Raw genomic sequence first — 14,990 nt, 5'->3', positions numbered from 1 at the left:
GCACCTGAGCAAAAGGGGTTTCATCTACATTTTCCCTATCTGGTGTACCATCCGTGATATTTGTCTGCTCATTCACTATTCCTGATTTAGTCTAGTAGGAAGACTAGGTCCCTCTGCACCCCCCGGAGATATACTTCTAATCAGTGTTTCTAGATTGGAAAAAATGTGTAGAAAATGACTAGCTATGGCCCCAAGCTGAAAAAATGTCCCACATACCATTTTTATGCAAATTACTGCTGCAAATTTTATGCAAAATTATGCAAATTTTATGCAAATTTTTGATGAGGAGTAGAGTTGAGGGGTCTTTGAGGGCTTCATCGAGGTGCTCTCGGTTGCAAGACTGGGTCATTCTGAGAAGCACAGCAGGGTCAGAGATCATGATGTTCTCCTCCTCAGTGAATCTCTCCATCAACAGCCTCTCCATTGCCTCACACACTGTTTTGAGGCAAAAGAGGGACTTTGCGTAGGCCTTTCCACTGAGAACACCTTTGAGAGATCCACTTGTTACTAGTTGTGCCTCAAAGAGAATCTCTGCATATCCAGAACCACGCATCTTGTGTCCAGTGAGCATCCCGATGTAGTTCATGGATGTGTGGAAGGGTCCAATCGTTACTACATGACTAGCAAATTCATTTGGCCAGCGCCAGATGATGGGAAGGGCTTTCATGCAGACACCCAGATCAAATGTATTCAGGACCCATCTCTGACCCACCTCAGCAGTTGCTGCCTCGGAACGCTTCAGTAGCTCACGAACAACTGCGTTGTCTGTGATCGGTTGGTGGATAGGCGTGCAGTAGTCGACTGTTGATTTGCTGGGTGGGGGAGAACCAGTTGCAGAGGTGAAACCCCCTAGCCCAGGCACAGGCTGCAGGCCATTGCCATGCCATGCAGGCACCAGGCACAGACCGATCACAGACAACGCAGTTGTTCGTGAGCTACTGAAGCGTTCCGAGGCAGCAACTGCTGAGGTGGGTCAGAGATGGGTCCTGAATACATTTGATCTGGGTGTCTGCATGAAAGCCCTTCCCATCATCTGGCGCTGGCCAAATGAATTTGCTAGTCATGTAGTAACGATTGGACCCTTCCACACATCCATGAACTACATCGGGATGCTCACTGGACACAAGATGCGTGGTTCTGGATATGCAGAGATTCTCTTTGAGGCACAACTAGTAACAAGTGGATCTCTCAAAGGTGTTCTCAGTGGAAAGGCCTACGCAAAGTCCCTCTTTTGCCTCAAAACAGTGTGTGAGGCAATGGAGAGGCTGTTGATGGAGAGATTCACTGAGGAGGAGAACATCATGATCTCTGACCCTGCTGTGCTTCTCAGAATGACCCAGTCTTGCAACCGAGAGCACCTCGATGAAGCCCTCAAAGACCCCTCAACTCTACTCCTCATCAAAAATTTGCATAAAATTTGCATAATTTTGCATAAAATTTGCAGCAGTAATTTGCATAAAAATGGTATGTGGGACATTTTTTCAGCTTGGGGCCATAGCTAGTCATTTTCTACACATTTTTTCCAATCTAGAAACACTGATTAGAAGTATATCTCCGGGGGGTGCAGGGGGACCTAGTCTTCCTACTAGACTAATTCGTCATCAAGGATCTCCATCATCACACAGCGTACTTAATTCCGCTTTTTAATGAGAGTTCAACAGGAATTTACGACTCAAAGGAAAAGAACGAGCAGACCTTTTGCAGGACGATAACTGGAATTAGTCGTGAAAATATATCCAAAATACTCAAAATAGACACCCACAAAAATAAACAACAAACCCAAACAAACCCAAGGTCGACCATATTACACAATAAATTACATCATTTCAGCATCGTATTGATTGCTGAAATATTCCAGGGTTTATACACACCTCAAAAGAGGTATGCGTGGTATTGCCCCCTCCCACTTTTAATTCCTCATTAAATCGTTTCCATTTAAAAAACATCGCCTTTACTGCTCCAGTCGCAGCATTTGTCACTTTGTTTGCTCATCCGCATGACCAAAACGAAATAAAGGGAGCTCAACCATTACACTGCGCTTTTAATGGCGCATGCCATAGAAACTCAACGCAATTTCGACTCGGCCAGCAAACGAGCAAATTGTGCAGGATGTTAACTGGAATTAGTCGTGAAAAATATATCCAAATTCACAAAAATACACACCCACACAAATAAACAACATTTATTCCGTTTAACAGAACAAACATTTCCTCTATCATGACATGCATGTCTTCAAAATTATATGCCCAAGAGAAAAAGTAAAATTAATTAAAACTGCGGGCAGTGATGATCCGGGGACCATACCGCTCCATCCTGATTGGACGAGTGCGTGCTAGAGTCGTTAACAACGACAGTCCAGATCCGATTGTTCAAAATTTCAACTCAATCGATCGAAAAATGAACGCAGGGATGCATTTTAAAGGTGCAGTGGCACTAACTGAGTTGCCACGAATATGGCCACGAAATTGCCAATATGGCCATCACAAAATATTTTCCTTAATCAATTGGCTCATAGCATAACCAATCTGCAAGTATCTCATCCGAAGATGTATCTCTGAGGAATTTTAATTAAATAAGTCATTTATAAATCAACGAGTTAATTTATTAAATGATTAATCAATAAATCAAAATTTTCCTTGACAGCCATATCACTCGGTCAGTGTCATGTCCAAATATCAGCTTCCTTACTCAAAAGGTGCCTGAGTTAATGTAATGTAATTACTGTAATAAGATTACTGCAATTACTGTAATGATTACTGTAATTACTGTAATTACCGGAACTGTAATTACTGTAATTACCTCAGGCAATTACTGTAATGTAATTACTGTAATTTAATAAGCAATGTAATTAATTAAATAAGTACTTCATTAATCGCTAATAATGAAATAATTCCTGAATTCTTATCTGATTCACTTAACATTTTGAGTGTCCCCAAAACGTTGGAGCAAAACGTTGCAACAACGAAAGTGAAACGTTGTAGCGACGTTGTGGAAACGTCAGCAAAACCCAACAAACAAGAACAGTACACATTTCCTGTAATTATCTCCCATAATCACAACAAGAACAGTACACATTTCCTGTAATTATCTCTCATACTCACCAAACAAGAACAGTACACATTTCCTGTAATTATCTCTCATACTCACAACAAGAACAGTACACATTTCCTGTAATTATCTCTCATAATCACAACAAGAACAGTACACATTTCCTGTAATTATCTCTCATACTCACCAAACAAGAACAGTACACATTTCCTGTAATTATCTCTCATAACCACAACAAGAACAGTACACATTTCCTGTAATTATCTCTCATACTCACAACAAGAACAGTACACATTTCCTGTAATTATCTCTCATAATCACAACAAGAACAGTACACATTTCCTGTAATTATCTCTCATACTCACCAAACAAGAACAGTACACATTTCCTGTAATTATCTCTCATAATTACAACAAGAACAGTACACATTTCCTGTAATTATCTCTCATACTCACCAAACAAGAACAGTACACATTTCCTGTAATTATCTCTCATAATTACAACAAGAACAGTACACATTTCCTGTAATTATCTCTCATACTCACAACAAGAACAGTACACATTTCCTGTAATTATCTCTCATACTCACCAAACAAGAACAGTACACATTTCCTGTAATTATCTCTCATACTCACAACAAGAACAGTACACATTTCCTGTAATTATCTCTCATAATCACAACAAGAACAGTACACATTTCCTGTAATTATCTCTCATACTCACCAAACAAGAACAGTACACATTTCCTGTAATTATCTCTCATAACCACAACAAGAACAGTACACATTTCCTGTAATTATCTCTCATACTCACAACAAGAACAGTACACATTTCCTGTAATTATCTCTCATAATCACAACAAGAACAGTACACATTTCCTGTAATTATCTCTCATACTCACAACAAGAACAGTACACATTTCCTGTAATTATCTCTCATAATCACAACAAGAACAGTACACATTTCCTGTAATTATCTCTCATACTCACCAAACAAGAACAGTACACATTTCCTGTAATTATCTCTCATAATCACAACAAGAACAGTACACATTTCCTGTAATTATCTCTCATACTCACAACAAGAACAGTACACATTTCCTGTAATTATCTCTCATACTCACCAAACAAGAACAGTACACATTTCCTGTAATTATCTCTCATAATCACAACAAGAACAGTACACATTTCCTGTAATTATCTCTCATACTCACAACAAGAACAGTACACATTTCCTGTAATTATCTCTCATAATCACAACAAGAACAGTACACATTTCCTGTAATTATCTCTCATACTCACCAAACAAGAACAGTACACATTTCCTGTAATTATCTCTCATAATCACAACAAGAACAGTACACATTTCCTGTAATTATCTCTCATAATCACAACAAGAACAGTACACATTTCCTGTAATTATCTCTCATACTCACAACAAGAACAGTACACATTTCCTGTAATTATCTCTCATAATCACAACAAGAACAGTACACATTTCCTGTAATTATCTCTCATACTCACCAAACAAGAACAGTACACATTTCCTGTAATTATCTCTCATAATCACAACAAGAACAGTACACATTTCCTGTAATTATCTCTCATACTCACCTCTATTTATATATACTAGGGCGTGCCCGCACGTACGTGCTTGCCCGTACGTGCTTGCAAAAAAAAAAAAAAGACACATGCGTGCAAGCAACAAAACTTTGAAACCACGTGGCAGTTACGACCACAGAACCCTCGCCATTAATATCTATTGTAAGCGTGCCAAATTAATAAGTATCAATTTTTTTTTTTTTTTTCTATGAGCCTCGACCAGAGTGGTTGCTACTCACAAAACACTCGTCGCTAGCTGTTCCATTGTCTGCCGATTCCCACTCTGCTGTTTTTGTCTCATAATCAGGATAAATTTGGAACAGCCCTTAAACTAACATCAAGCAGATCAATTTTTATATTTAGGTTGAGGTTTCACACAAACTGGTTAACTAAATAATACAGAATTATTATTATTATTATATCTCCGCCTTGGTGACCAGTTTATGTTTTGTATCCCACTGATAGGCCGGATCTGGATTCGGACCTGAACCAAAATCCAATCATTTCGTCGTGTAGTGATGGACCTGGACAAAATTTTATGCAATTTTTTTTTCCCATCGCCATCTTTCATCATAATTCTGGACCGGCATGAGGGGGGGTTGTCTGTCATGAATTTATAGGCATGGCGGGAAAACTGAAAAAAAATTATTTATTTAAAACGGGTGTACACGATTGTACACGTGTACGGACGGACCTTACCGAACCGGCAAACAAGTCGCTTCATGCACATCAGTGGTGCGTTTCTTCGTGGCGCGTGTCAGAAGAATTACACAGCGCAGGAAAAATACGTATTTACAGAAATCGTTAAAAAACTCGGATAATCGCTAAAATCGTTGTGGCCGGTATACCATATTGGAAATATATATATATATAAATATAATTCCGTTTCCCGGTTCCCTGTCGCTCGCCAAGCGCCGATCAAGTCAAGTGCTTCGAACAAGTGCAAAAAAAGTAGTACTTTATCCGTGTGCGGGTGTGTAAACGAGTGTACCGGCCTTACACGTCCTTGAAACAAGCGGTCGCAAGGTGCACACTTGCTCCGCCCGCTTCCAGGTCACAGTAAGGCCCTTTAATTAACCAGCGCAAAAATACGTATTTACAGAAATCATTTAGAAAAAAACGAATAAATTGCTACAGTCGTTTATCGAAATCCCATTCGTGATGGCTCACGCCACCTATATCGCGGCATCGGTGCACAAAGAAGCCCCAGATCACCTGCTCCCCCATGTATGTACCCATAACTTCCAAGTTCGTAAATCATATTGGGCAAGACAAGACACACTCACCTTTTAAAGAAGACTTGCTTGTACAATTGATCGCAGCGGTGCCTCCAAGATTGTCGCGGAAGTGGAGGGTGAGACTCAAGACGCCAATGGTCGGAAACAGGTTTGACAAAAGGTCACAACTTTATTAAACTGTATTCACTTCATCCAATTACCAAAATGATACCGCATAATATAATGGATCAGGTTAACTCTTTTCGCTGGTCCTTCTCTCCATCCGACACTCCCGTTCGGTCAGCGCTTCACGTAGCAAGTACTCGTTCATTCCATCGTTCCGTCGGGCAGGGCTTCTGAGGACAAGTGTACTTTACTCAACGTTTGCTCTCGTTATATCGCCAAACTGGACTTAATCTCCTCTCCGCTAATGTCCCGAGGTCATGCATCGCACCGAGTCCTGGCATCAGCTCGCTCCCCTCCTGCTGTGATTTTCCATTTACACAGCAGGGGGGGGGTGCTCTAGCCTGGGGCCTTGACCAGGTGTTTCAAGAGATTACATTGTTCATACACATAAAATGTATCTGCTTTGTTACCAGGTTAATTAATAAGTTACCAGGGCCAATCAATATGTTACACTGAGTTACACTTCCACACGACCCTTTATAACCCTAAGACCATTTAAGATGGCATCACGACCCTTTCAAACCCCAAGACCCTTTCAAACTTCTAAGATCCTTTGAAAGCTGAAATATATCGATGAGAGCTGAAAGCTGAAATGATAGCTGAAAGCTGAAATTATAGCTGAAAGGATCGAAACCTCAATGAAAAACGGTGCCCAGCTGATGATCAGGGCAGTTGGAAAATTCAGCCAATTGCATATAAATTACGATAATAACTTCAAATATAATAGATTTTACAAGTACTTACAAGTACATAATGTATCTGTGAATGTGTGCTTGCATATGCCCGTTTATATGTACATGGGTATGTTTATGTATGTATGTATGCATGTATGTGTTTATATAGATATATATGTATACTAGCTTGGCTCGGGTCGCTGCGCTCGCCTCACCACGCGTCGTTACTGAGGGGCGGGCTTATTTTAGCTGAGGATAATGACTGTACCTGAGTTGTTGTGTTGTGTTGTGTGTTAAATACTTTACCTCACCACCACGAAATTGAAAACACCTCACAGCCACGAAACACGTAATTATAAACACCGCACCACTACGAAATTAAAAACACCTCGCAGCCACGAAACACGTAATTATAAACACCTCACCACTACAAAATTAAAAACACCTCACAGCCACGAAATTAAAAACACCTCACGTGCCAAGAAATTAAAAATACCTCACAGACACAAAATTAAAAACACCTCACAGCCACGAAATTAAAAATACCTCACAGCCACGAAACACTAAATTAAAAACAACTCACAGCCACGAAACACGTAATTAAAAACACATCACAGCCACGAAACACGAAATTAAAAACACCTCACAGAATGACAGAGATCTGCAATCTGGTGGTGAAAGAAGGCCACATTCCAGTGGATTGGGAACTGAGTACCCTCGTCCCTCTATACAAGGGGAAAGGTGACCCTCTGGACTGTGGCTCGTATCGAGCGATAAAGTTATTGGAGCATGGAATGAAGGTATTGGAAAGGGTGTTGGAGAGGAGGATAAGGAAGAAAGTGAAGATTGACGAAATGCAGTTTGGATTTATGCCAGGAAGAGGAACGACAGACACACTTTTTATTGTGAGGCAGTTGCAGGAGAAGTATATGGAGAAGAGGAAGATGTTGTTTCTTGGGTTTGTTGATCTGGAGAAAGCATTCGATAGGGTTCCACATGAAGTAGTGACATGGGCATTGAGGAAGTTAGGAGTGGAGGAATGGTTGATCAGAGTAGTGATGGCAATGTACAAAAGAGCGCGCACAGCTGTAAGGACGAAGGACGGGAACAGTGGTGAGTTTGAGGTGAAGGTGGGAGTGCATCAAGGGTCGGTACGAAGTCCACTACTATTTGTAGCTGTGATGGAGGTGCTGGCTCAGAACGTAAAGGAGGGTTTACCATGGGAGTTGTTGTATGCAGATGATCTGGTGTTGATTGCAGAAAGTATGGATGGACTGAAGGAGAAGATGAACAAGTGGCAGGAATGTATGGAGACAAAAGGTCTGAAGGTGAATATCGGAAAAACGAAGGTGATGGCAAGTGGTAAAGCATGTGGTGAGGTGGAAAGAACTGGGAAGTGGCCGTGTGCAGGAAGGGTGTCGGAGTGAATTCCATTCAATGTACAATGTGTGCTGAGTGGGTTCATCAAAAATGTAGTGGTTTGAGAGGGTCATTAACCAGTGTGGCAGATACATTCAAGTGTAAGGTGTGCACAGAGGGAGCTGCAGATGGAGGAATGGTTGAGTTGGATCTTGGAGATGGCGTGAAGCTGGAAGGTGTGAAAACATTTTGTTACCTTGGAGACATGCTGAATGGAGAAGGTGGATCAGACTCGGCAACGGTTGCTCGAGTGAGGTGTGCATGGAAGAGGTTTCGGGAACTGAGTGGCGTGCTGACGAGGAGGGGAGTGTCATTGAAGCTGAAGGGAAAGGTGTATGCTGCATGTGTGAGAAGTGTTATGATTTATGGGAGTGAGACATGGGTAATGAACGTAGAGCCGCAACGAAGGCTGGAAAGGGTGGAAATGCGAATGGTTCGACGGATGTGCGGAGTATCGTTGAGAGAGAGGAAGACAAATGATGAATTGCGAAAGATGATGGGAATAGAGCCTGTGATGGATGCTGTGAAGAGGAACAGGTTGAGATGGTCATGTGTTGAGGAAGGATGAAAGTGACTGGTTGAAAAGAGTGATGGGAATGAATGTAGAAGGAAGTAGAGGACGGGGAAGACCGAGAAAGACTTGGCTAAAGATGGTCGAAGAAGAAATGCGGGCAAGGGGGTTAACAAGGGGAGATGCAGAAAATAGGGCAAAATGGAGAACATTGTCATGGGGACCGCAAGGCTAACCCCCGCTCTTGCAGGGAAAATGGCCTTAAAATGCCTGTTGTTGTTGTTGTTGTTGTTGTTGTTGTCACAGCCATGAAACACGAAATTAAAAACACCTCACAGCCACAAAACACAAAATTAAAAACACCTCACAACCACAAAACACGAAATTAAAAACACCTCACAGCCACGTAATTAAAAACACCTCACAGCCACGAAATTAAAAACACCTCACAGCCACGAAATTAAAAACACCTCACAGCCACGAAATTAAAAACACCTCACAGCCACGAAACACGTAATTAAAAACACCTCACAGCCACGAAACACGCAATTAAAAACACCTTACAGCCACGAAATTAAAAACACCTCACAGCCACGAAATTAAAAACACCTCACAGCCACGAAATTAAAAACACCTCACAGCCACGAAACACGAAATTAAAAACACCTCACAGCCACGAAACACGTAATTAAAAACACCTCACAGTCACGAAACACGAAATTAAAAACACCTCACAGCCACTAAATTAAAAACACCTCACAGCCATGAAACACGTAATTAAAAACACCTCACAGCCACGAAACACGTAATTAAAAACACCTCACAGTCACGAAACACGACATTAAAAACACCTCATAGCCACAAAATTAAAAACACCTCACAGCCACGAAACACGTAATTAAAAACACCTCACAGGCACGAAACACGTAATTAAAAACACCTCACATCCACGACATTAAAAACACCTCACAGCCACGAAATTAAAAACACCTCACAGCCACGAAATTAAAAACACCTTACAGCCACGAAATTAAAAACACCTCACAGCCACGAAACACGTAATTAAAAACACCTCACAGTCACGAAACACGAAATTAAAAACACCTCACAGCCACAAATTAAAAACACCTCACAGCCACGAAACACGTAATTAAAAACACCTCACAGTCACCAGTCACGAAACACGAAATTAAAAACACCTCACAGCCACGAAATTAAAAACACCTCACAGCCACGAAACACGTAATTAAAAACACCTCACAGCCACGAAACACGTAATTAAAAACACCTCACAGCCACGAAACACTAAATTAAAAACACCCCACAGCCACGAAACACTAAATTAAAAACACCTCACAGCCACGAAACACGAAATTAAAAACACCTCACAGCCACGAAATTAAAAACACCTCACAGCCACGAAACTAAAAACACCTCACAGCCACGAAACACGTAATTAAAAACACCTCACAGCCACGAAACACGAAATTAAAAACATATCACAGCCACGAAACACGTAATTAAAAACATATCACAGCCACGAAACATGTAATTAAAAACACCTCGCAGCCATGAAAACACGAAATTAAAAACACCTCACAGCCACAAAACACGAAATTAAAAACACCTCACAGCCACGAAACACGAAATTAAAAACACCTCACAGCCACGAAATTAAAAACACCTCACAGCCTCACAGCTGAGTGGTGTGTGCGAGTGGTGCGAGTGAGTGGTGTGAGTGGTGCGAGTGAGTGGTGCGTGTGAGTGGTGTGTATGTGTGTATGTGTGTGTGTGGTGTGTATGTGTGTATGTGTGTGTGTGGTGTGTATGTGTGGTGTGTATGTGTGTGTATGTGTGTGTATGTGTGTGTGTGGTGTGTATGTGTGTGTGGTGTGTATATGTGTGTGTGTGTGTGTGTGTGTGTGTGTGTGTGTGTGTGTGTGTGTGTGTGTGTGTGTGTGTGTGTGTATGTGTATATGTGTGGTGTGTATATGTGTGGTGTGTATGTGTGGTGTATGTGTGGTGTATGTGTATGTGTGGTGTATGTGTATGTGTGGTGTATGTGTACGTGTATGTGTGTGTGGTGTGTATGTGTGGTGTGTATGTGTGGTGTGTGGTGTGTAGGTGTGGTGTTTTGTGTGTGGTGTGGTGTGTGGTGTGTATGTGTGGTGTGTGGTGTATGTGTGTATGTGTGTGTATATTGTTAATGTCCAGCTTCCTTCTTGTGACTATGGTACAGTAATTGGTCTATATTACCCTGTGTTCACGAAGCGAAAAGCAGGGTTAAGCATTCAGTTACGTCCGTATGTGCGGCGTACGTGTGTACCTGTGGCATACGTGTGTCTGCATTTTTAAAATTTATTTTCTCAGCAATTGTTGGTCCGATTGACAAAATATTACCATAGGCATAGCAGCGCCTCTGCCTGTAGAATTCTTTTTACTCATATTTATGACGTCATATGTCACGTGGTACAGACGCCATCTTGGAAAAACTTTACACCTCTATATCTCTCATACCTCTCAATGGAAAAAGTTGAAACAAGGCTCGGTGTCAAGTACTTCCCATGAGGAATAAGACATGCTGATGATGATGTCATTGGCGCCTTCATTATGACATCATAATTTGACAAGTACAACGCTTGATCTGATCAGTATGAAAAAAAAAATCCTCTGCAACTAAGTCTGATGGACACAAAATTTGTACCATGGGAGCGCTGTTACGGGGTCCTCCCCTATCCTCTGGTCTCGGTAAACCTCCGAACCCCGAGAGGGTCCCCGGCAGAAAGATATGTTAGCCTTGATTGACATGAATCAATAATGAAATCCTCCATGAAACCATCAAATGAAGCAATCAACTCAATAATGAACCCACACCAAGGGTTATGAACAAACAATAATATATACACAAAGAATTAAGTTAAGCACCCCTACACAACGAATTAAGGTAAGCACCCCCTAATATATATTCTTTGTGTATATGTATACATTGGCATATATTCTAAGGTATGTGAGATCAAATAATGAGTGGTATGACATTAGCAATTATCCATTGATGAAATGCAGATGAGTGCACTCGTAGGGTTGAGTTGGGTTGAGTAGTGATCCGATCACGTGGGTCCTACACACGTTATTGACGCAAAGATCGCTAGAGGTCTTCTCAGAACAATGACTGTACGTTAGAAAACATAAACGTCATCCACACTGTCCGTGATGGACCTATAGCTCCATACTTAAATTGAGGTGAAAATATGCCTAAAACTCCCAAAAAATTTCACCTTAAATTATTCAGAATAAAATATTGAAAACGGCATGATTGTTATGTTTTTATGTGACCATAATATCACTTCTCCAGAAAATATAGCAATATCATGGGTATATTACACTGTTGTGACGACAACAAACTTGTAATGTGCGAGGTTGTAAAAAAACGGGGGGGGGTGCTTAACTTAATTCTTTGTGTATATTATAAATCACACCGGAATCACGACACAAATAATAATAGCAATTCACCCTACAATCCCTATCTGAAGATGGTACCACCTTATCTAGTCCTTCACCCAAACTCACGGCACTCCCCCCAATGTCTCTGTACCCCTCCAAGGAGAAGTCGATTCGCTCCAGCGATCGTTGGATCAATGTCCGATCAAAATGAATTGAGGCGTGGACGATCGAAGCAACCCAGAGGTCACGTGGTCCAACACCCAGCAATAGCGGTGGAATGGAAACCTCCCAAAGACGCGCTCCGACGTACACGTTTGCGGTTCAATCAGCGAATCTCCTTGTAATCCTCCAAAAGCCACGTTCTGGCACAGCCGTCCCCGGCAACCCACCGGGGAATAATGCCCGGCCGACGCGACAAAAACCTTTTCAATTAAGGTAGCGCACGTGGCGAAATGGCGGACGGCTTTCACTCGAGCCGGGGCTTTGAGGCAAGGATACTCCGGAACCTCAATGCAGATACCCGACTACCCAGGCTCCACAGCACTCCGGCGATATCACCTATCGCTCGACTTCCTTTCAAGGACGCAAAGTTCACTCGCACTGTACGCTCGACCGCTCGGTACGGAGCTTCAACCAAGATCGTCTTTTTCCTTCTCTCCACGCCTCTTCTTCTTTGCTCGACCTCTTCTGGTGCACTATCCGATTTCCGGCATCATTTTTGTCATGAGCGCTTTTAAACCTTTTAACCACAATAACCCTTTCCCTTAAACCACAATAATAATAACAATAACAACAATAATTAGTGCCGAATCCATAACAAGCACCTCCACCTGTAGAATATTTTGATGATAATTATGATGCAATAGGTCATGTGGTACAGGCGCCATCTTGGAAAAACTGAAAAAAGTCAAACATCTCTTTCACCAAATCCGCCCCATGGAAAAAATTGAAACGTGGCTCATTGTAAAAAAAACTCTGCATGGGGAATAGGTGTTGTCATTGGTCATTGGTCATTGGTCAACGATCACGTCATTGGTGTCGTAAGTATGACGTCATAATTTGACAGGGACAACGCTTAGTCGGATGAGTTTGAAATTTATTGAGCATGATCTTCACAACAATTATATTAGAGAATATAAATTGATGATGTCATCGCTCATGTGGTCTGGCAGCCATATTGGATCAAAGAAAAAAAAAATTCAAAAACAGAAGAGTTGGTTCACACCAAGTGGATTGCGCAGGGTAAGTATTCTATGAATAGAATCTAGTTTTGATTCAGAACCCCAACACCCTTAAAAAATCCCAAGACCACTAAAGTTTTAAAGAACTTTTAGACCTTTTAGAACCCATAACATCCTTATGATCCTCAAAACACGTAACTATTAAGACCACCAAGACTCCAACACCCTTGAAGTCTCTCTCAACCACAAAGACCCTTTAGACCACCAATAGCCTTTAGACCCCCAAGACCTTTTAGACCCCATTACACCCTTTATAACCTCGAAGACTCTTAGTCTCCTTTGTACCCTTTGGAGTTTAGACCTTCACACCTTTCAGACCTTATTATACCCTATAGACGCCTTTGACTTTAAAGACCCATTTTAGGACCCTTTAGGCCCTTTTTCCCCGTGGAGTGAATGCTTCCCCTCATGCCCCGTGGGGAGAATGCTTTCCCTTGTGCCCCGCGGGGAGAATGCTTTCCCTCGTGCCCCGTGGGGAGAATGCTTTCCCTCGTGCCCCGTGGGGAGAATGCTTTCCCTCGTGCCCTGTGGGGAGAATGCTTTCCCTCGTGCCCTGTGGGGAGAATGCTTTCCCTCATGCTCCATGGGGAGAATGCTTTCCCTCGTGCCCCGTGGGGAGAATGCTTTCCCTCGTGGCCCGTGGGGAGAATGACAAGTGTGAAAGGGCTGGGGAGTGGTGGAGCGAAGCCTGTGTTAATGAGGTGTGAATTCTGTTGTGAATGGGTAATTAGCTCTCAAGGTCCAATTTCCTGCATTTAGCAATTAGCATGGGTGTACTGCTGCAGTATGTTCAAAAAAGCCTGCTTGTGTGAATGGATCAAGCATTTAAAAGATAAAACATGATTCTGAAGTACAATGTTCATATGAACGGATGTTTGTAACCTGGGTGTTCGTAAACCGGACACTCCCTGTATGTCTGGTAATTGTTTATTTATTTATTTAGTTATAAAAATGTAATTGAATATAACTGTCATTAATGAAAAAGGGTAATATCAGATTTTAAAATATATATATAATACGTGAAGAGACGCACCCCCCTCCTTATTCCGTTAATTATTATGAGAAAAATTGCTTCATAAGTCGTTTCAATATTCGTTGCACTTTCCTGGAACGCATCCCTGACGTAAACCGGAGTCTAACAGCACAAGTTTTGTTCACGTGACTTACCGAGAGGACACTGGTCAGCAAAGGAGCCTCAACACATGCCATGGTACGAGGCAAGTATCAGCACAACAGATGATGATGAAGAAGAGCCTGCAAATATATGGTCACACCTTTCATTCCAAGATGCTTGTAGCAAAACAAATTCTCATCATGTTAAAACCATCGCCATGTGTCATACTGTGATACAACTGGACCTAATAAAAAGATACAGAAGAAACAGTACATGATATGATATTTACCAAAAAGATGGTGCTTCTCATTGGTGCAACAAGAATGACCGCACTGTGGTCACAGCCTGTGACACAAAATATATAATTTTTGCCTCCTCTATCCACTCAGCTCCTCATCCTTGCTGGTGAATTAATCTGAGGGTCTTCATTGTTTGGTTCAATATCAATTAGGCCAAGTAAAATAGATTATTAGTTTCTCGTCCAGGCGTTACAAAAAAAGAAAAAAGGAGGGGACCCCTTACGATTTGATATTTTCCA

General features: G+C 41.7%; 1 protein-coding gene across 2 annotated transcripts in view; it reads right to left on the bottom strand.

Moving 5' to 3' along the window:
• The window catches only part of ARMC8 (armadillo repeat containing 8), a 131,123-nt gene that overhangs the window by 107,864 nt on the left and 8,269 nt on the right, over positions 1–14,990 (bottom strand). For both annotated transcript variants that reach the window (XM_068122640.2, XM_068122641.2), the window contains exon 2: positions 14,506–14,592. In XM_068122640.2, coding sequence (XP_067978741.1) covers positions 14,506–14,547 — 42 coding nt within the window. In that variant the 5' untranslated portion in view covers positions 14,548–14,592. The remainder of the gene's footprint in view (positions 1–14,505; positions 14,593–14,990) is intronic.

Source organism: Myxine glutinosa, chromosome 7, assembly GCF_964187855.1.
Source record: "Myxine glutinosa chromosome 7, kmMyxGlut1.1, whole genome shotgun sequence".
Classification (NCBI taxonomy): domain Eukaryota; kingdom Metazoa; phylum Chordata; class Myxini; order Myxiniformes; family Myxinidae; genus Myxine; species Myxine glutinosa.
The sequence above is the reverse complement of the archived record's forward strand: the minus strand, read 5'-3'. Positions and strand labels throughout refer to the sequence as shown.